The sequence below is a fragment of the Onychostoma macrolepis genome, chromosome 23 (genome assembly GCF_012432095.1).
Source record: "Onychostoma macrolepis isolate SWU-2019 chromosome 23, ASM1243209v1, whole genome shotgun sequence".
Lineage (NCBI taxonomy): Eukaryota > Metazoa > Chordata > Actinopteri > Cypriniformes > Cyprinidae > Onychostoma > Onychostoma macrolepis.
The window spans coordinates 29237519-29258219 of record NC_081177.1 but is presented as its reverse complement, the minus strand read 5'-3'; the positions used below and the strand labels follow the sequence as shown (position 1 = coordinate 29258219).

The 20701-nt window shown below is 40.4% G+C and overlaps 1 protein-coding gene across 4 annotated transcripts in view; it reads right to left on the bottom strand.

Annotated features, from left to right (window-relative positions):
* Window positions 1–20701, bottom strand: part of raf1a (Raf-1 proto-oncogene, serine/threonine kinase a) — a 42177-nt gene that overhangs the window by 3017 nt on the left and 18459 nt on the right. For 2 of the 4 annotated variants that reach the window (XM_058763164.1, XM_058763165.1), the window contains exons 8-14: window positions 10312–10365; window positions 6147–6171; window positions 5913–6022; window positions 4035–4152; window positions 3857–3941; window positions 1541–1717; window positions 1388–1434 (exon numbers count right to left, since the gene is read on the bottom strand). In XM_058763164.1, coding sequence (XP_058619147.1) covers window positions 1388–1434; window positions 1541–1717; window positions 3857–3941; window positions 4035–4152; window positions 5913–6022; window positions 6147–6171; window positions 10312–10365 — 616 coding nt within the window. The remainder of the gene's footprint in view (window positions 1–1387; window positions 1435–1540; window positions 1718–3856; window positions 3942–4034; window positions 4153–5912; window positions 6023–6146; window positions 6172–10311; window positions 10366–20701) is intronic. The other 2 variants (XM_058763166.1, XM_058763167.1) reach the window with 1 other exon arrangement.

The window sequence follows — 20701 nt, the reverse complement described above, 5'->3', positions numbered from 1 at the left end:
TTGCAACCTCAGATTCCAGATTTTCAAATAGTTGTATCTCGGCCAAATATGGTCCGATCCTAACAAACCATACATCAACGTAAAACTTATTTATTCAGCTTTCAGATGATGTATAAATCTCAATTTCGAAAAATTTACACTTAAGACTGGTTTTGTGGTCTAGGGTCACATTTAAGAAACATGCTAAGTTAACATACTTGTTTATCTGAAAAACAATTCTACAGTCAGTTATTCTCCTTTGAAAATGTGCATTCCGGCCCGGAATGTCTGTGTTTATTATGGTTTGTGAAACCCGCCCACCTGCCAGTTTACCCAATTGTATTTCGGCACCCTGGGTTGCCAGTTGGCGGAAAACACAGCAAATTTCATTTCATTCATCATCATGTGCACGGTTAATCTGGCAACCTGCGTGTGCGTCAATCTGAGGAGGAGGGGTCCTACGTCCAGCACCTTTAAATAAAAGACTGTTAGATTTATTTTGTATTAAAGGTGCAGTATGTAATATTGACAGCTAGCGGTGGAAATAGGTACTGCAGTCCAAATTCAAAATCTTATTTCTCCCGCATCCTCCTCCTCAGACTCGACACTCACACAGGTTGCCAAACTGAAGACAAAAACATGAATGAGACGAGCAGGAGACGAGCCTTACACCGTAAGTTGATGAGCGGATTTATCCTCATTTAAATAAGCTTATGTTCATAGAGCTCACATAGAATCGGCGATCTCTGACCCAGTTCGTTTGATGGCTTCCATGGTTGTAATATGCTCTGTTTTCTGTCAACTAGCAACCCAGGGTGTCGAATTACTATTGGGTAAATTGGCAGTGGGCGGAGTCACACAGAGCAAAACAAAAACCAGACGTTCAGACACGGAACATGCATTTTAAAGTAGAATAACAGACTGTAGCATTGTTTTCCAGAGAACTTGGCATGTTTCCTAAATATCTGCAAACATATTATGGAATTTATATGCTTTAGTAAAGTCAACAAATTACATACAGCACCTTTTGTATTTTTTTTCTAGACACTATTAGGAATAATTTTACATGTGTAAAGCTGAAGAAAGGGCTTTGTGGAAGTCAGTAATGTTCATCCGCAAGTGACTCAATCATTTTTTTATACACGGACATGCTTTGTACATGTATAGAAATTAGAAATAAGGGCCCTCCTTAAACTGTTGCACAGACCTCTCTAGAATAACATTATATGCATTAAGATTTATCTTCACTGGAATTACTGGAAGCTTTTACCATCATTGTGTACAATAGGCATCAGATGTTTCATGAATGGATAGTGGACAGAGACTAAATACTAACGGCTAAACCTATCTCATCTGCCTTTAAACCTCTAAACAACAGAATGAAATTAGATGTCTCATAAAAGGATGCTGTTTGATTTCATGTCGCGGTGGATGATGTTTTTTGCGTGCAGATAGCTGTTAGAAAACAAAAAAACACGATAAATTATTGTTGAGATATATACAATATAGTTATACACACTGAGTGAAGACACATCCATCAGTCTCAGGATGTGAAACTCACTCCATGCCCTGAGCGGTCTGTCTGGCGATATCTATCAGCTGAAACATCTGGAAGTTGGTCTCTTGCACATGGAGGTGTTTGTAGAGACTGCTGCCTTCACACCACTGCGTCACAATCGCAAGATTCTCTTTTGTCATGTAGCCCATGAACAACAGGATGTTGACATGTCTGGTTTTCCTGTTGGCAGCAAAAAGACAACAGGACACAAAGATTCAGATGCATCAAGCACAAACATGCAGGGCAACAGGGGTGGGCGATATGGCCAAAATCTTAACTTATAGTACCAGATGTGGCCTTTTTTCACGCGATATCATGAAATTTGTCACGCGTGAACACAATGCTCCCACACTTCCACAGTAGCTAGACCAGATCAGACTGCTCTTGGTCACTTAATCTTGGCAACTAGTTTGAATACGCCTAGGCTTATAGATTATTAAATTGTTTTCTGATAGCGTCTGTTAATTTATACGTTTATTGTATGAAAACAAAAAATATCCACAATAAAATACAAAAGATAGTAATAAACAAAAACATTTTGTAAACATTGGGAAATTAATTTACACACAACTGCATGCATGTAATTTATGCATATTTAGCTATAAGTGCAGAATTGTCAACTCACGTCCTCAAGCCAAAAAAAAAAAGACAATACTGCGAGTAAATGTGCTGTTTATGTGCTTAAAAGACGCTTTTCTCCAGTGCATAGCCTACATGTTAGTGTTATTTTAAACACTCCGTTAATGTTACAAATTTAACGTCACATGCCATATTTCCATTTTGCAAAACAGTGACAACAGAAACCGAGTCATTGTTAAATTTTTAAGACGTGTGCAGCTCTCTTGTAAATGATCTGATTCCTCTGGGTAATCATTAGCTAGCTAATCAGCATAATGTCTTTCAAATATATTCTTTAAAAAAAAACTCTCAATTGTGATTTAAAAAAATCAGAATTACAGGATATAAAACTCAATTGCCAAAGTCTAATTCTGAGGAGAAAAGACTGACTTCTGAAAGAAAGATTGACTGGCAATTCTGACTCTATTTCTCTCTGACTTTATAACGTACAGTTGTTATTTTAGATCTCACAATTCTGAGGAAAAAAAGTCAGAATTGCAAGATTTGTCAGAATTGTGAGATAAAGTCACAATTACCTTTTATATTTTTCATTCAGTGGTAGAAATGGGCTTCCATACGCACTTAGAAGCATATATAAAATAATGCAATCACTGAACAGCATATAAATGAAAACTGCCTAATGTTACTGAATGAAATATTGGCCAAGGAAGTGGTTTAGGACTGTGATGCTGTGAGTTGTTGATGGATTCGTTCTGAATCCTATCCAGACATAGTCTTTGACAAAAACAAAAAACGTTTTGTTTAAAATCTTTTTGTTTGTTTGTTTGGTTGGTTAGGCTCCGTTCATTCTTTTGACATACTGCATGTTCAGATATTCATACAACAAAATATTCTGGGGGCCATGAAATTTTTCTGAACTTAAAAAAAAACTTACAAAAAAAATAAAAAGAGCAAAAGAGTTAAGGGCCTACTGCAACTGTTAATACTGTAATTGTAAATATTCTTCTCTTTAACAAATGCATTTTCTTTCATTAGACTCATCTGGTTCAGGCAACGTATTTCAGGCAGACCACGGCATGCCTGCAGCATCAGCTGATGCTCAGCTGATTTTAACTCCTCCCACTACAGTTAAATAAGATATATAAGTTCATCCATACTCGCACGTGCCATAGTCTGTCGCATAGACATGCGCTTAACCTCCTCCATCCCCAACTCCTCCTTATGCAGATACATGATCATTTAACTGCTCGCCCACGGGGATACATCATCTATCCAGCACACCATGCTCAATTTGTCCAAATTTATTCACAGTGCTGTATTACTCTGCATGGAATATATACCGTAACTGTTGCATATAAAAATATCTGGCAATTGCTTAGACTTCAGGAGGGTCTCATTAAGGTTTGCTTGTGGATAGCTCGGAATCTGAACCTCTCAAGCCTGCCGCCAAAAATAATGTTCAGGACCTCTACACTAATCTTAATCAGAGTGGTCCTGACTGAATAATGGTTTAGGTTATATTGGAATATATGAAGCTAAAAAAAGGCTGGCTTTATCCTAGTATTAGATTCAGAGAACCACACTCAATTCTGCCTACACTAGATGCACGTAGCATGCCTCTGCAGGTCAAAAAGAAATTGTTGCCTATCAACAAACAAATCCGTCGACAAACTGCTCTAAAACATCATCCCTTTCAAACTGGGGACAGTGACCTGTTGACAATCAGGATCAACATCTCACCTAAGAACCGCCACCTCATTGCGGAAGGCTTCAAACTGCTCCGGTGTTGGGTTGGTGACTTTTAATATCTTCACAGCCACATCACCTACAGCGTGATATAGAGCAAGTTAACAGGGTCATAACTTGTCATCATAGTGATAGCTAGGTTTAACTGAAGCTGGCAGGGTTAACCACTTACCGTGCCATTTCCCTTTGTATACGGTTCCAAAGGAGCCCGAGCCAATCCTGTTCAGCAGCATGACCTCGTTAGCTTCAATCTCCCAGTAATAGCTGGAGTCTCTCTTATCCCTCGGCCGCTAAAAAACAGTAACTAATGTTAAGCACCTAATGAAGTGTTCTAAACAGTCATACTTCACATCAAGAAACCTTTCAAGACTATCATTATCATTATTAACATACTTTCAAACCAATTGCAAACATTTTCCGATAACACTTTACAATAAGGTCCCATTAGTTACCATCAGTTAATGCATTACCAAACATTAACTAACAAGGAGCAATAAATTTGTTACAGCATTTAATAATCTTTGCTAATGTAATGTTAGTTAATAAAAGTAAAACTGTTCATTTTTAGTTTAAGTTAGCTCAGGTCCATAATATTAATAAATCCATAATCCATTATATTAATAAATACGACTTTTGATTTTATGAACGCATTAGTAAATGTTGAAATTTACATTGACTAAGATTAATAAACACTTTATAAGTACTTTTCATTGTTAGGTCATGTGTAGTTAGTACAACCAAATGCAATGCAAAAAAGTGACTAAATTATTTTTATACTCATAGACCGCAATATTTACCATAAGGAACTTCAAAAGATAATCATAGTATTACTATGTTCAAAAAACAATGTTATTATAGTTATCATAGTATTACATAGTATTACAATGGTACGTATTTATATTCACACTCAGGGAATACAAATTAAAGAATCTCTTCAAGATCTGCTATAACATTAAAAACTGAAGTGATGTTACACTATATTTGGAGGTTAAGGTGAAGATGATGGCATTTTCTAAATGATCATGTTCATGCAAAGGCTCTTGGTGCTCCTGCTCCAGTGTTTTCAAGTTGTGTTCTTCTTCTTCTCTTTATCTCTGTGATAAGGACATATATGAATGGTGAAGTTATGCTGATTGGCTTCGGACTGGTGAAAATCCAGAGTCTGGCTAGGTTCCTATAACTGCTCCCATCCTCTGCATGCCTTGGTTAAGGTTGTGTGCTGAATGCTTCGTCTTCAATTCTAAAGACTGCTCCCTAAAATGTATAGACACCCTAACTACATCTTGGTGGATCAGCACCAAGAGATGATGTCTGCAGCCCTGATCGTCAGCGGAGACCAGGACACCAAGATGAGCCCCAGAGACATATCCCCAGTGAAGACCTCAATTAAAATACAATAAAACTAAAAATATAACAAAATAACTAAAAATATAATAAAATACCTAACTACATAATACTATTATTGTTAGAAATTGCAACAAAATAAAAAATAGAAATATAAACTTTTGAACTGCGGGTTCGTCTGACCCCCGACTGAGCCTGGTTTCTCCCAGGGTTTTTTTCTCCATTCTGTCTCGGAGGGAGTTTTGGTTCCTTGCCGCTGTCGCCTCTGGTTTGCTCAGTCGGGGACACTTAATTTCTAGCGATTATCGTCGATTTGATTGCACAGATACTATTTAAACTAAACTGAGCTAGACAATGACATCTCTGAATTCAATAATGAAATGCCTTTAACTGAAAATTGAGTGTTTAATCTTATCATTATACATTACTGACACTCTATCCTCCAATTTGATACTGTTAAGTGCTTTGACACAATCTGTATTGTTAAAAGCGCTATATAAATAAAGGTGACTTGACTTGACTTGACTACAATGTTTCACTGCCTTTAGTAAGACTTGATGACTGCAGCACAACAACAGCAGCACATTCTCAATAACGAGTCCTGCTGAAGACGGACCCAATTCTCCTGGTCTTAGCATCCGAGTTTCCCACAATACTGCTTAACTAATGACCAAACAGAATTAGGACAGAGCTTCACAAAGCTTACAATTTTAACTTTCTCCTGAGGGTTAAGGGACGGTGCCCGCTCTCTCTGGGCCACGGTGGGTATGTTGGGTTGATTCCAGCCTGTGGGGCTCTGATTTGGAGAACTGCTAGCTGTAGAGAGATGGTTAAAAAAAAAAAAAACATTAACCTGATCCATATTTATGCCCCAATTAAACTACAGCAAAAACATTTTTCATTGCATCCACATGAATATGTTTTGATGATTTATTCTTACCTGAGCTGTGAATACGTATGGCATCCTATATGAAAAGCAAACAGAAAAAAAAATTAAGAAATGACAGAATTGCTCATCAGTCTTTTCACTCTTGCAAATCCTAAGGCACACTGCTAGACAGAAGCACATTTTGCACATTTATTATTAGTGCTGTCAAACGATTAATCGCATACAAAATAAAAGTTTGGTAACACTTTAGAATAGGGAACACTTATTCACTATTAACTACGACTTTTCCCTCAATAAATTCCTAATTTTCTGCTTATTAATAGTAAGTAAGGTAGATGTTAAGTTTAGGTATTGGGTAGGATTAGGGATGTAGAATAAGGCATTAATATGTGCTTAATTACTACTAATAAATGGCTAATATTCTAGTAACATGCATGCTAATAAGCAACTAGTTAAGAGACACTAAAATAAAGTGTTACCAAAAGTTTTTGTTTGCATAATATATGTGTATAATGTTATATATGTTATGTGTATATTTACTCCTTTTTTACGAGTCCATCAAATTTCTGTGGTGAGTCGGAATTACTCTACAATCACGGTGAATAATAGCCTCTCCTTGCGTATTTTCAGTATTTCTCAGAGGTCGGGTTTCAAGTATAATTCGTATGAAGTAATGGTACTTCATGTAATGTTATCCAAAGAAACAAGTGTTAATGATAAATTCCCTGTGATGTTTGTACTGGCTACTATATACTTTATTAAATAATTTGCTGATTTTCTATCTGAGTTAGTGATGGCTGCAGATAAAGTCCTAATTGTTGGTGATTTTAATATCCATGTTGATAATGAAAAAGACTAATTGGGATCAGCATTTATAGACATTCTAAACTCTATTGGTGTTAAACAACACGTGTCAGGACCAGTAGGTCCTTTGTCGAAATCATACTCTAGATTTAATACTGTCACATGGAATTGATGTCAGTGGCATTGAAATTTTGCAGCAGAGCGATGATATCTCAGATCATTATCTAGTTTTGTGTATATTCCATATAGCTAAAGCTGTAAAGCCAACTCCTTGTTACAAATATGGTAGAACCATTACCTCGACCACAAAAGACTGCTTTATAAATAATCTTCCTGATTTATCTCAGTTCCTCAGCATATCCAATAGCTCAGAACAACTTGATGATGTAACAGGAACTATGGACTCTCTCTTTTCTAGCACTTTAGATGCGGTTGCTCCTTTACACTTAAGGAAGATTAAGGAAAAGAGTCCAACACCGTGGTATAATGAGCATACTCGGGCCCTAAAGAGAGCAGCCCGGAAAATTGAGCGCAGCTGGAAAAAAACAAAATTAGAGGTATTTCGTATTGCTTGGTGGTAAAATACTCTCTCCTACAGGAAAGCTTTACAAACGGCTAGATCTGCTTACTTTACGTCTCTTTTAGAAGAAAACAAACACAACCCTAAGTATTTATTCAATACAGTGGCTAAATTAACAAAAAATATAACATCAGCAGGTGCAGACATTACCCAGCAGCACAGTAGTAATGACTTTATGAACTACTTTACTTCCAAGATCGAAACTATTAGAGATAAAATTGTAACCATGCAGCTGTCAGTCACAGTATCGCATCAGATAGTACATTATATCTAAGCTCCTAAAAGAGGTGTTTCTAGAAGTAATAGGTCCTCATCTGAATATTATTAACTCATCATTGTCATTAGAATATGTCCCAAAAACCTTCAAACTGGCTGTTATTAAGATCTCAAAACTCTGGCAATTTGATAATACCTAGAATATCAAAATCTGCGGGCAGCAGATCCTTTTCCTATTTAGCACCCAAACTCTGGAACAATCTACCTAACACTGTTCGGGAAGCAGACACACTCTTGTCAGTTTAAATCTAGATTAAAGACTTTAAACTGGCTTACACATAATACACTATCGTATTTCTATAATTCAAATCCGTTAATGGATTGTTAGGCTGCATTAATTAGGTCAACCGGAACCGGGAACACTTCCCATAACACCCAAAGTACTTGTTACATCGTTAGAAGAATGGCATCTATACTAATATTAGTCTGTTTCTTTCTTATTCCAAGATCACTGCAGCCACCTGATCCAGTCTGTATCCGATCAGATCAGCAACTAGAGACGACCTCTACAGCCCTGAACGTCAGTGGAGACCAGGACAACTAGATGAGCCCCAGAGACTGATCCCCAGTGAAGACCTCATCACCCAGACGGCCATCGGGACTAGACCACAGGAACCAGATGAGTCCTTTGCACAATCTGACTCTGCTGCCTAGATTTAAACTGCTGATTTTGTCTGACCAGAGGAGAATGACACTATTTCGACACACTATTTCCCCGTTTAAATACTGTAAATCTGATGTAAAGCCACCCAGCTTTATATCAAGCTGATGTAAAGCTGCTTTGACACAATTTGCATTGTTAAAAGCGCTATACAAATAAAAGTGACTTGACTTGACTTATGTATATAAATACACATACAGTATATATTTAGAAAATATTTACATGTCTATTTATATTCATATAATGTTTTAAATATAAATAAATATATTTAATAGGTAAACATAACATTTTTCTAAAATATATACATGTATGTGTGTGTATTTATATATACATAAATATACACAGCACACACTCATATATCATGTAAACTAAAACTTTTATTTTGGATGCGATTAATCGCGATTAATCGTTTTACAGCACTATTCTATACAATTTTCTGTAGTCTTTCTGATGTTATGATGTGCACTGTACACAACTAATCACAAACTAGATAATTATCTACTGTATTTACGATCCTATAATTCCTATCTTAATGTTCCAGAGTGTTGATTCTTGACAACAAGCAAGATGAAGAAAGGGCTTGTGGTCATACACGCACAGAACAGAAGCATGAGAAGAAAGTTTAAGAGTTTGCTTAGACACAAACCACTTTGATGGTTTGACTGATTGGTTTCTTTTTAGATCCCACTTCCCATTGTCTCACACTCTTTCCTCTCAGTGTCATAGGTTGCATATGTTGCTCATAGCTGCTGTCTTGCTGATCAAGATAGTGTGCACACTAAAGATAGTGTGCTGATCAAGATAGTGTGAGTCCGCTAAATTTCAAATATGTTTAAAATTTATAGCAACGTAATTTAAGCAACGTACAGCAGATTTTGTATGATCTATAGTGCATTGTAAAAAAAGATTGTGATTTTAACAGTAAAGACTGCAAAAATGATACAGTAAAAACCTTTAAATTGGTTAATGGTAAGTTCCCCAACTATATATGGTGAAAAACTGTATGCATTATTTATGTCTACTGGACCTACAAAGACTGCACAAAATAGAAAATAGAGCAATGTAAAAGTTCCAAACCTGTATTTAAACTTGTTTGCTGCTTTTGAATTAAAGGTTTCTCTTTTTACCTAAATTAAAATTTTTAATTTTTAATGCATGCAAATGATAAATGCATCTACAAAATGTAAATATGATGTTCGTGTTTTATATTAGTTATTTCTATTAGCACATAGGATTTTAAAATAAATAAATATTATATAGGTTTTTTATAGGTTTTAAAATAAAAACCAAAAATTGTACAACCATCCCAATCTCTGCAACTAGACTAGTGAAATAGTTCAAATAAAGGCTCATCGTTTACCCTCATGTCATTCTCAATCTGTATGCATTTTAAGGAATAACATCAGAACCCACTGACTTTAAGTTCTGACTGTTAAGTGCTTTGACACAATCTGTATTGTAAAAGCGCTATATAAATAAAGGTGACTTGACTTGACTTGACTTTTATCACACGGAAACACTGTGACATTTTTTAAACTTCCTTCTTCTGTGGAACACAAAATTAGATATATACAAGGGTGACTAAATAATGTTTGGGTGAACTATCCCTTTTAAATATGAAAGAGTAACAAGCTTTAAATGGAAGAATAGGCTTTACTGCAACATGGAAAAAAATTGTAGGCATATTAAATTATTAAGCACAGCAGCTTATAGACTGAATCAGCCCATTCACACCAAACGCAGGCTGCATCCAAACGTGCAAACTGCTCTCCTCTCAGGCAGTGAAGAAAAGCATCTGTATGTAAAGCCACTACCTTACGCCTGGGCAGCGAGGCAACAAGACAGCTGCAGTCTGTTTTAAACACAGCCTCACTGAAGAGAAGAACAATACCTACTCTTCTCTTCAGACCAAACTGCTGAGGGCACCAGGAGCTCAGAGACGTGTCGAGCTACTCCCCGGCGAGGTACAACAACATGACAGTGAAGAGAATAAGGAATAAAGGGGAATGAAAGAGAGAGGAAAACAGCAAATCTGACAGTTTATACAATTAATTTTATGAAGCTTGTGCCTTGTGGAGATCAGATTTTTTAAAAGTAAGATTTGAAAGAATTCTCTTCTGCTCACCAAGCCTGCATTTATTTGATCCAAAACACAGCAAAAACAGTAATATTGTGAAATATTTTTACTATTTAAAATAACTGCTTTCTATTTGAATATATTTTAAAATGTAATTTATTCCTGTGATGCAGCGCTGAATTTTCAGCATCATTACTGTCACGAATCCAGTTCGTGGCCTTCCATCTGATTGCCACCAGAGGTCACCCTTCCATCATATTGACTCTCTCACTACACAGACTGTTTCACATTACCTTGCACTACAATTCCCATCAGCCATTGCACTGACGACACACACACACACACACAGCTGATTGCACTGATCACACACAGCTGATTCCCATTTGCACGCCTTACTTAAGCCATGGACTTTCTCCCCCTCACTGCCGAGTATTGTATAGTGTTTATCACTCTCCGAGCAATAGCTACCCTACGGAGCCCAGTTTGTTGTCATAGTCTTGCCTTGCCTGTTTACCCGTGTTTGGATTATTGCTCTTGTGTTTTTGGATTACCCCTTCGTCTTGCCTTTCGGACTCTGTCTGCCCCTGTTTGGATTATTGCTTGTGTACTCGGATTACCCCTATTGCCAAGCCCTTTGGACATTGTTTGCCGATCGTCGACCCACGCATGCTCTCGGAATACTCTTGTGTCTTGTCCCTGCCATTCCTGTTTGCCGTTGTTTGACCCTGCCTGTGATTCGACTATGTTTATTAATAAAAGTTTGCATTTGGATCGGCTCCGTTACAATTACTCCATTCTTCAATGTCACATGATCCTTCAGAAATCATTCTAATATGCTGATTTGCTGCTCAAGAAACATTTTTTTTTATTATTATCAATATTTAAAACTTTTTATTTCAGGATTATTTGATGAACAGAAAGATCCAAAGATCAGCATTTACATACCGTCATGTCATGCATTCGTTTGTTATTTTTTTTAGCACCAACTTGTGGCAGTCTGGTGTAACAACAAAGAAAACTGATAATTGTGAGCTATTTTCTAAGTGGTTGATTTAGACCATGTGATTCTTGGGTTAGAGCAGGGGTCACCAAACTTGTTCCTGGAGGGACGGTGTCCTGCAGAGTTTAACTCCAACCCTAATCAAACACAGTTGAAGCAGCTAATCAAGGTCTTGCTTGGTATACTTGAAACTTCAAGGCAGGTGTGTTGACGTAAGTTGGAGCTAAACTCTGCGGGACACCGGCCCTCCAGGAACAAGTTTGGTGATTCTTGGGTTAGAGGTTAACCAATAAATAATCGCAGTGTTCCAGATTCTCTCCATGCGGTTGTCCAAGAAGTTCTTTACTCTGTTTCCTTTGTGTTTTGTGCCTGGGAAAGGCTTTGCCTGTAATTCTATTACTTTTCTTTAGTGTTTGTAAGAATGTATATGCACGTATAAGTGTGAAATTCACAAGTTAGAGTTTAAAACTATTACTCTTCGGTGATAACGATACTAAGCAGAGCATGAATGTAGCCCTTTGTGATGTTTGTTCAGATAACATTGTAACTAATATAAATTCATTCACATTTATTTGTGAACTCTCTGTAACAAGACATTTGTAATCTTTATATGTTTCAGTTTTACAAAAAAGAAAAGAATAAGAAACGGAAAAGGAAAGAACCTAACAGTAAAATGTTCAACTTTACTCCTGCGTCTGCCCCTTTTCTGAATTCTGACTGTTAGCTATCTGTCAGTGTTGAGTAGATGGAACACGCATCTAGGACAGAATAGTAAAAAGGCATCCATAAGCACTACAGTTCAAGGAAAGCAAGCTCCACCTCCATTATTCCTCACTCATCATCACGTCCTGCACTCCTAGACAGTATCGGCAATACATGATGGTTGAGGAAGCTACAGAGCAAAGCCAAGCATTGGAAACAAGATCTATAGCCTCTGCTTCGACTAATAGATCGAGAAGCTCATCAGCTAGTATAGCTGCTGCCAAAGCTCATGCTAAGTTGGAAGCTGCATGGGCCAAGGCTGTATTCCTTAAAAAAGAATCTGAAATCTTAATCGAAAAAGCTCAACTGAAAGTGACAGAGACTCGCATGAAAGCAACGCTAGCAACAATAAAGCAAGAGAGTGAGGTAGCAGCAGCCCTAGCTGAGGCAAAAGTGTTGGAGGCAGCAGCAGAAAGTGAGCTCGGAGAAAGGATTTCCTATGTAAGAGAGATTTCTGATCGCACCCGTGATTACGTCATGAGTCAGTCTCAACTGGAGTTAACGCCACCTCTTGGGGATGAACCACATCAATTACCTCTAGAGCCTATTGTCCATGTGTTGAAGTCTGAAACACCACCAAGGCAGCATCGCCTTATAGCTAGTGAAGTCAGAGATTCCTACAATAAGCCTGATACTGAGAACAAGATGCAGAAGCTAGTGCAAACATCTTGCGATAAATTCCAAAATTCCAAGATAAATACATTCACCTCTTCACCATATAAGACAACACCACAGCCATCATTCAACAACGAAGCTAATGTGAGTGAGATAGCTAGGTATTTAGCAAGCAGAAAGCTTGTTAATTCAGGTTTTTTCAAATTTGACAATCGTTCTGAGAATTATTGGGCGTGGAAGTCATCTTTCGTCAACGCGATTTAAGGGTTGCATCTGTCAGCCACTGAACATTTAGACCTTCTTTCAAAATGGTTGGGAGAACAGTCTTCACATCATGTGCGAAGGATCAGAGCTGTGCATACAAGTATCCCAGGCACAGGCTTAAGAAGGGCTTGGGAGCACTTGGAAGATGGTTTTGGCTCTCCAGAGATTATAAAGAAATATCTTTTTGACAGAATTGACAGCTTTCCTAAGATTGGTAATAGAGATGTGAAAAAGCTTTGAGAACTTGGTGATTTCTACAGGAAGTCGTGTCTGCAAAACAAGAAGGCTATCTACCTGGACTTTTCTATCTTGACACTGCTCGTGGTGTAGCTCCCATAGTGGATGACTCAGGGTTCCCAGTATAAAACTACACATCAAGTCGCTTTTCCTCCATTCTCATTTTTCTGTGATTTTGTCTGCAGAGAGGCTTGAACACAAACGATCTACGTTTTGCTCTGTCTTACAGAATCCATAAAGTGTTGAAGCTGGAGCAGCCAGTGAAGAAACAAGTGAAAAGCCCAGTCTATACTCACAATTCAGTCTTATCAGGTACTGCGTTTCAGACATGCAGTAGTGCTGAATTGGAGGATGTGGATAAAACCTGCCCGATTCATAAGAAGCCACACCCTCTCAAACGTTGCAGAGGTTTTAGGAGTAAACCTTTAGAAGAGCGCAAGACCTTGCTAAGAGAGAAAGGGGTTTGTTACAGGTGTTGTGCTACTACCACTAATCTGGCCAGAGACTGTAAAGAGCTATTAAATGTAAGGAATGTGGTAGTGAGGCTCATGTCACAGCACTTCACCCAGGACCGCCGTCTTTAACCTTACCCGAGCAAGGCGGGGAGAGAGAGATAGAGGCTTCTCAACCAGATGTCACCTCCAAGTGTACTGAGGTCTGTGGTTATAGTAGAATATATTAGGGAGAAATCGATTAGTCACCAGAAGAGACGGACGGCAGCGCATAAGTGTTTTAATACTTGTTCTTAGTTCTGTTGTTTAAATTAATTACTTGCTGCTAGGAAAGAATACTTCGTTTCCTACCTATTTCTATTCTGCTTTTTCGTTGTGGTTTATATTTTTGATTGCTCTTACTGGTCATTATAATAACTGCCCCTTTAGCTTAAACTCCTTTCCGGCACTTAAGTGCGAAGTGTTAGTTTCGATTTGAGCCACTGTCCCTGCGATTGGCTGGTGGTTGTGCGAATTAAAGGCGGCCACAGCTTTTTTTCACTCTAGACCGTGTATTTGTTTGAGGTCTGTGCGCTGACGCGGAAGCATCTGCGGAAGCGTTCAGCCGTCGTGTTCAACCTCCTCGTGTGAAGACCGAGGAGTGTAAAGACCTGCAACTTTTTCCTGCGAGACTTTAACCGAGCAACGACACCGAGCTACACACTTAAGTATCTTTTTCCCTTCTTCACACTCTGCTTTCCTATTCTCTTTCCTTCTACCTCTATCATGTGTCTCCAAAACATTCCGGTTCTCTCTCAACCACGCTCTAACATCACACACAGACGGCAACGTAATCCTGCTAACCTACGCCCTATCTCTACATCTTCCACTACACCTCTGGCTTTCTCTGTGGGTCTCTGGAATTGTCAGTCAGCCGTCAATAAAGCTGACTTCATTTCTGCCTTTTCTTTAAAATCAACGCTCAGAATCTTGGGCTTGACTGAGACCTGGATTCGTCCAGAAGACTCAGCAACCCCAGCTGCTCTCTCTACTAACTTCTCTTTCTCTCACACTTCGCGTCAAGTTGGCCGGGGTGGGGGCACTGACCTGCTCATTTCAAACAATTGGAAATACTCAACCCGCTCTACCCTATGCAATTACAACTCATTTGAATCTCATGCCATTACTGTATCAGCTCCGTTAAAACTCCAGATTGTGGTAATCTACCGTCCCCCTGGCCAAATTCTAGCCACCTTCCTAGAGGAGCTGGACGGGTTGTTGTCCTCTTTAGTGGAGGATGGCACTCCACTCTTAGTCTTTGGTGATTTCAACATTCACCTAGACAAGCCTTACGCTACAGACTTCCACTCACTCCTAGCTTCATTTGATCTCAATCGCCTTACCACTACTGGCACGCACAAATCAGGCAACCAACTTGATTTAATTTACACACGCAATTGTACTGCAGATAACATTCTGGTACAACCGCTACATATCTCGGACCATTTCTTCATTACATTTACACTACATTTTGCTACCCGTGTGCCACCAACCCCCCTACTGGTTACTTTTAGACGAAACCTACACTCCCTTTCTCCTTCCCATCTTTCCTCTGTAGTATCCTCCTCTCTTCCCTCATCTACCCATTTCTCATCTCTGGATGTAAACGCAGCTACTGAAACTTTATGCTCTACCTTAACTTCTTGTCTAGACAACATTTGTCCTCTCTCCTCTAGGTCAGCACGGGCTGCCCCGTCTAACCCCTGGTTATCTGATGTTCTTCGTGAACATCGGACTAAACTCAAGAGCGGCAGAGAGAAAATGGCGCAAATCAAACAACCCGTCGGACCTGAGTAGGTATCAGTCTCTGCTCTCATCTTTCTCTGCTGATGTCCACACTGCCAAATCCACAAGACCAACAGCGCTCCAGACATGCGTAATCTCTTCAGAACATTTAATTCTCTCCTCTGTCCCCCTCCACCACCTCCCTCCACTTCTATTACAGCTGATGACTTTGCAACTTTTTTTACAGACAAAACTAGATCGATCAGTGGTCAGTTCTCACCTCCACGCACACAGGACCCCCAACCAACCACATCCACTGCTAAAACTCCTATCTTCTCCTTCTGTCCCCTGACGGAGTCTGAAGTATCCAAACTTCTCCTCTCCAACCATCCTACAACATGTCCTCTTGACCCAATCCCTCGCACCTTCTGCAAGCAATCTCTCCCACACTCTTACCGGCACTCACACACATCATCAACACATCCCTCCACACAGGCATCTTCCCCACTGCGTTCAAGCAGGCTCGGGTAACCCCACTGCTCAAAAAACCTACATTAAACACTTCTCTTATAGAAAACTATAGACCTGTCTCTCTCCTTCCATTCATAGCGAAAACACTTGAACGTGTTGTCTTCAACCAGGTCTCACTGTTTCTTTCACAGAACAACAAACTGGACGCTAAACAGTCAGGTTTCAGGAATGGCCATTCAACTGAGACTGCGCTTCTCTCGGTCACTGAAACCCTGCGAATTGCAAAAGCCCATTCCAAATCATCAGTCCTCATTCTGCTGGATCTATCTGCCGCGTTTGACACTGTCAATCATCAGATACTGTACTCCTCTCCACCCTCTCATCTCTGGGCATCGCTGGAATTCCACTTCGCTGGTTTGAGTCCTATCTCACTGGTAGGTCTTTCAGGGTGGCCTGGGGAGGGGAGGTATCCAAAGCACATACACTGGTCACTGGAGTTCCTCAGGGATCGGTTCTTGGACCCCTCCTCTTCTCCACATACACTACATCACTGGGTCCCATCATACAGGCACATGGATTCTCCTACCACTGCTATGCTGATGACACACAGCTCTATCTCCTTTCAACCAGATGATCCAACGGTAGCTGCAAGGATCTCAGGTTGCCTGGCGGACATCTCGGCATGGATGAAAGAACATCACCTTCAGCTCAACCTGGCAAAGACTGAGCTTCTTGTCTTTCCGCGCTCCAACTCTACAGCATGACATCACGATCCAGTTAGGTTCATCAACAATTACCCCATCAACTTCGGTCAGAAATCTTGGTGTAATCTTTGATGACCAGCTGACCTTCAAAGACCACATTGCAAAGACTGCTCGATCTTGCAGGTTTGCACTACACAACATCAGAAAGATCAGGCCCTTTCTGACAGAACATGCTGCACAACTTCTTGTCCAGGCCCTTGTCATTTCTAGGCTGGACTACTGCAATGCTCTTCTGGCTGGACTTCCATCAAACACAGTCAAACCTCTACAAATGATTCAGAATGCGGCGGCACGACTGGTCTTCAACTAACCCAAAAGAGCCCATGTTACACCTCTCTTTATCTCATTGCATTGGCTACCAATCGCAGCTCGCATCAAGTTCAAGACACTGATGCTTGCTCATAGAACAACCACAGGCTCAGCACCGCCTATCTGCACTCACTATTAAGAATCTACATCCCTCCAGAAGTCTGAGATCTGCTAGTGAGCGGCGCCTCGTGGTACCATCACAAAGAGACTCAAAATCACTCTCCAGAACATTCTCGTTCACCATTCCTGGCTGGTGGAATGATCTTCCCACCCATATTCGGAGTGCTGGATCCCTATCAATCTTCAAGCAACAGCTGAAAACTCATCTCTTTCGACACTACTTGACTTCACCCTACACATAAAAAAAAAAAAAAAAACTCTCTCTTTATTTATTCCTTCCCTTGCTAGCTTGTACTTATTTAAACATTGCCTGAGACTTGGTGTTACAAGCACTTCGTTTGTCGGATTGCCTCTTCAAGATGAATCGCTTTATGTATTCCCCAATTGTAAGTCGCTTTGGATAAAAGCGCCTGCAAAATGACTAAATGTAAATGTAAGTAGAAGCTCACGATCTTGCTCTAAAATTTGTCTGGCCAAGGTTTACCCAGAGGGCCGTCCAGAAGAAGCAATCAGGCTTTATGTGGTCCTGGACGACCAGAGCAATAGATCGCTCACCAGAAGTAAGTTCTTCAACTTGCTGCATGTTAAGGGAGAACGCTCAACATACACTCTGCGTACATGTGCGGGTGTGACGGAGATGGCGGGGAGAAGAGCCACAGGTTTCGTTATAGAGTCTTTCGATGGAGTGATAAAGGTGAAATTGCCAACTCTGATCGAACGTAACAACATGCCGGATGACAGGGCTAGATACCAACCTCTGACGTAGCATGCTGGCATACTCATCTAAAGCCCATCGCCCATTGCATTCCTCCTTTGGATCCAGAATTTTTTGGGTCTTGACATCCTTTAAGTTCATAAAGTGCGAGAGCAACGTAACGGACCTAGTAACGCACCCTATGCGCAAAGGCTGGACCTGGGCTGAGTCGTAGTAGGGGACGTCTGCTTGGGATCTGTACACAGGTCTGCATCACTTAGTACCTACCGCAACCCATGTGCTTGATAATGGACATCCGTCTCTACTTCCTCCATGTCCCAACAAACTTAGAGTCAAAGAGAAGTTTGACGTCAAGCCTATGCCTGACATATCTCTGGCATGTGACACCTTCATCTTCAATGACTGTGCCATAGGGGATACTATCTTCGAGAGGTCAAAGGATGATAAAGTTGGATTGTCTATTGATGACAGATGTTTTCTGGAAATCATGGATAGAGAGATGTTTATGGATGAGATCAATAGTTGGGTCGCACCACTCCCGTTCAGGACACCCCGCCAGCGACTCCCTAATAATAGAGACCAGGTATTAACCCGCCTAACCTCTCTATTGCGCACACTGGAGAAGAAGCCTGAGATGAAGTCTCATTTTGTTACCTTTATGCAGAACATCTTTGATTGTGACCATGCTGAAGTAGTCCCTCCTCTTTGAGAAGGTCAAGAATGTTTGTATTTACCTATTTTTGGGGTGTACCACCCACAGAAGCCCGGTCAGATCAGAGTTGTCTTCGACTCCAGTGCGCAAACACAGGGCATCTCCTTAAACAATGTTATTTTCTCTGGTCCAGACTTAATAGTCTCTTAGGTGTCTTACTGCGCTTCAAAAGGGAGCTAGTAGCTGTAACTGCGGACATTGAACAGATGTTTCACAGCTTCGTTGTGAAAGAGGAAGATAGAGACTTCCCATTTCTTCTGGTTTAAGGATAACGATACCAGTAAAAAGATCATCGAATGCCGCATGAGGGTGCATGTATTCGGAAGTAGTCCATATCCTGCTGTAGCCATTTATGGACTCCGACGTGCAGCAGCATATGGTGAAAAAGAGTATGGTACAGATGCCAAACACTTTGCAGAGAGAAAGTTCTATGTCGATGATGGACTTCTTTCGACGCCCACAGCTGCAGGGGCCATTGACCTGCTGACACGAACTAAGGAGATGCTAGCCACTTCGAATCTGAGACTGCACAAGTTCGCCTCTAATTGTAAGGAAGTAATGAACGCATTCTCGGTTGAAGACCATGCAAAAGGGTTCAAAGATCTCAACTTGGATGTTGATCTTACTCCATCTAACGTAGTCTCTGACTTATCTGGGATGTGAAGAGAGACACATTCACCTTTCAGGTAACAGATATCAAGAAACCTTTTACTTGCAGAGGGATACTTGCTACTGTGAACAGTCTCTTCGACCCTCTTGGGTTCGTTGCCCCTATCATCATCGAAGGAAAATTCCTGTTAAGAGAACTCTCAAGTGAAGCTCTTAACTGGGACTCTCTCCCTGAAGATAAAGAAGATGGGAGGCATGGAGGAAATCTTTACAAGGCCTCAAAGAGCCGGAGTTTCCAAGTCCATATGTCGATAGTACCCTCTCTACAGCCCTGAGAAAGGAACTACATGTTTTCTCAGATGCTTCTGTCAGAGCGATAGCAGCAGTGGCATATCTTCGTGTCATCAGTGAAGAAGGTGCATGTCACACTGGGTTCGTCCTAGGGAAGGCAAAGTTAGCTCCATAAGCTGCTCATATGATTCCCAGATTGGAATTGGGAGCTGCAGTTTTAGTTGCAGAGTTAGCAGAGACAATCATGGATGAGCTGGACTTTTCTCTAGATGCTGTGGAGTTTTACACGGATAGCAGAGTTGTCCTGGGATATATCTATAACCAGACGGGACGTTTTTATGTATACGTTGCCAACAGAGTGCAGCATATCAGGAAGCCCAACACAGTGGCATTATATCTCTACAAAGCATAACCCTGCAGACCACACCACTCGTTCTGTACCAGCAGATCTGTTGAGCACCACCATTTGGCTTACAGGACCTCCTTTCCTGTTACAAGCAAAATAAAGTTTTGAAGAAATCTCATTGAGCCAAATTCAGACACAGAGGTTCGTTCTCTTGTCACCACCCTATCCAATGATGGTTCTTACCTCAGATGTCAACGCTTTGAGCGATTCTCTTCTTGGAGGTCTCTAGTCAGAGCCATAGCTTCCCTCATACACATCGTCCAGGCTTACAAGGCGAATGATCAGTCCTCTGAAAAAGCTGGACCCTTACCTGGATAATCGAGGGCTTCTCAGGATAGGAGGTCGGCTTAAGAATGCAACGCTGGATGTTAATTAGAAGTTTCCTTTGATTATTCCAGGCCGCAGTCATGTCGCAAAATTACTTGTGGAGGATTACCATGATCGAGTCAAACATCAGGGTCGTGTGTTAACTGAATCCGCTATCCGCAACGCAGGGTATTGGATTGTGGATCAACAGCATCCTACACAAATGTGTCATATGCAACAAGCTTCATGGGAAGGTAACTGAGCAGAAGATGGCTGATCCACCCATCAATCGCCTGAGCACTGAACCACCATTCGCGTACGTTGGTCTTGATGTTTTTGGACCGTGGACAGTTGTTGCAAAGGCGCACGAGGACAAGCTCAAAGCAAAAGGTGGGCTGTTCTTTTCACTTG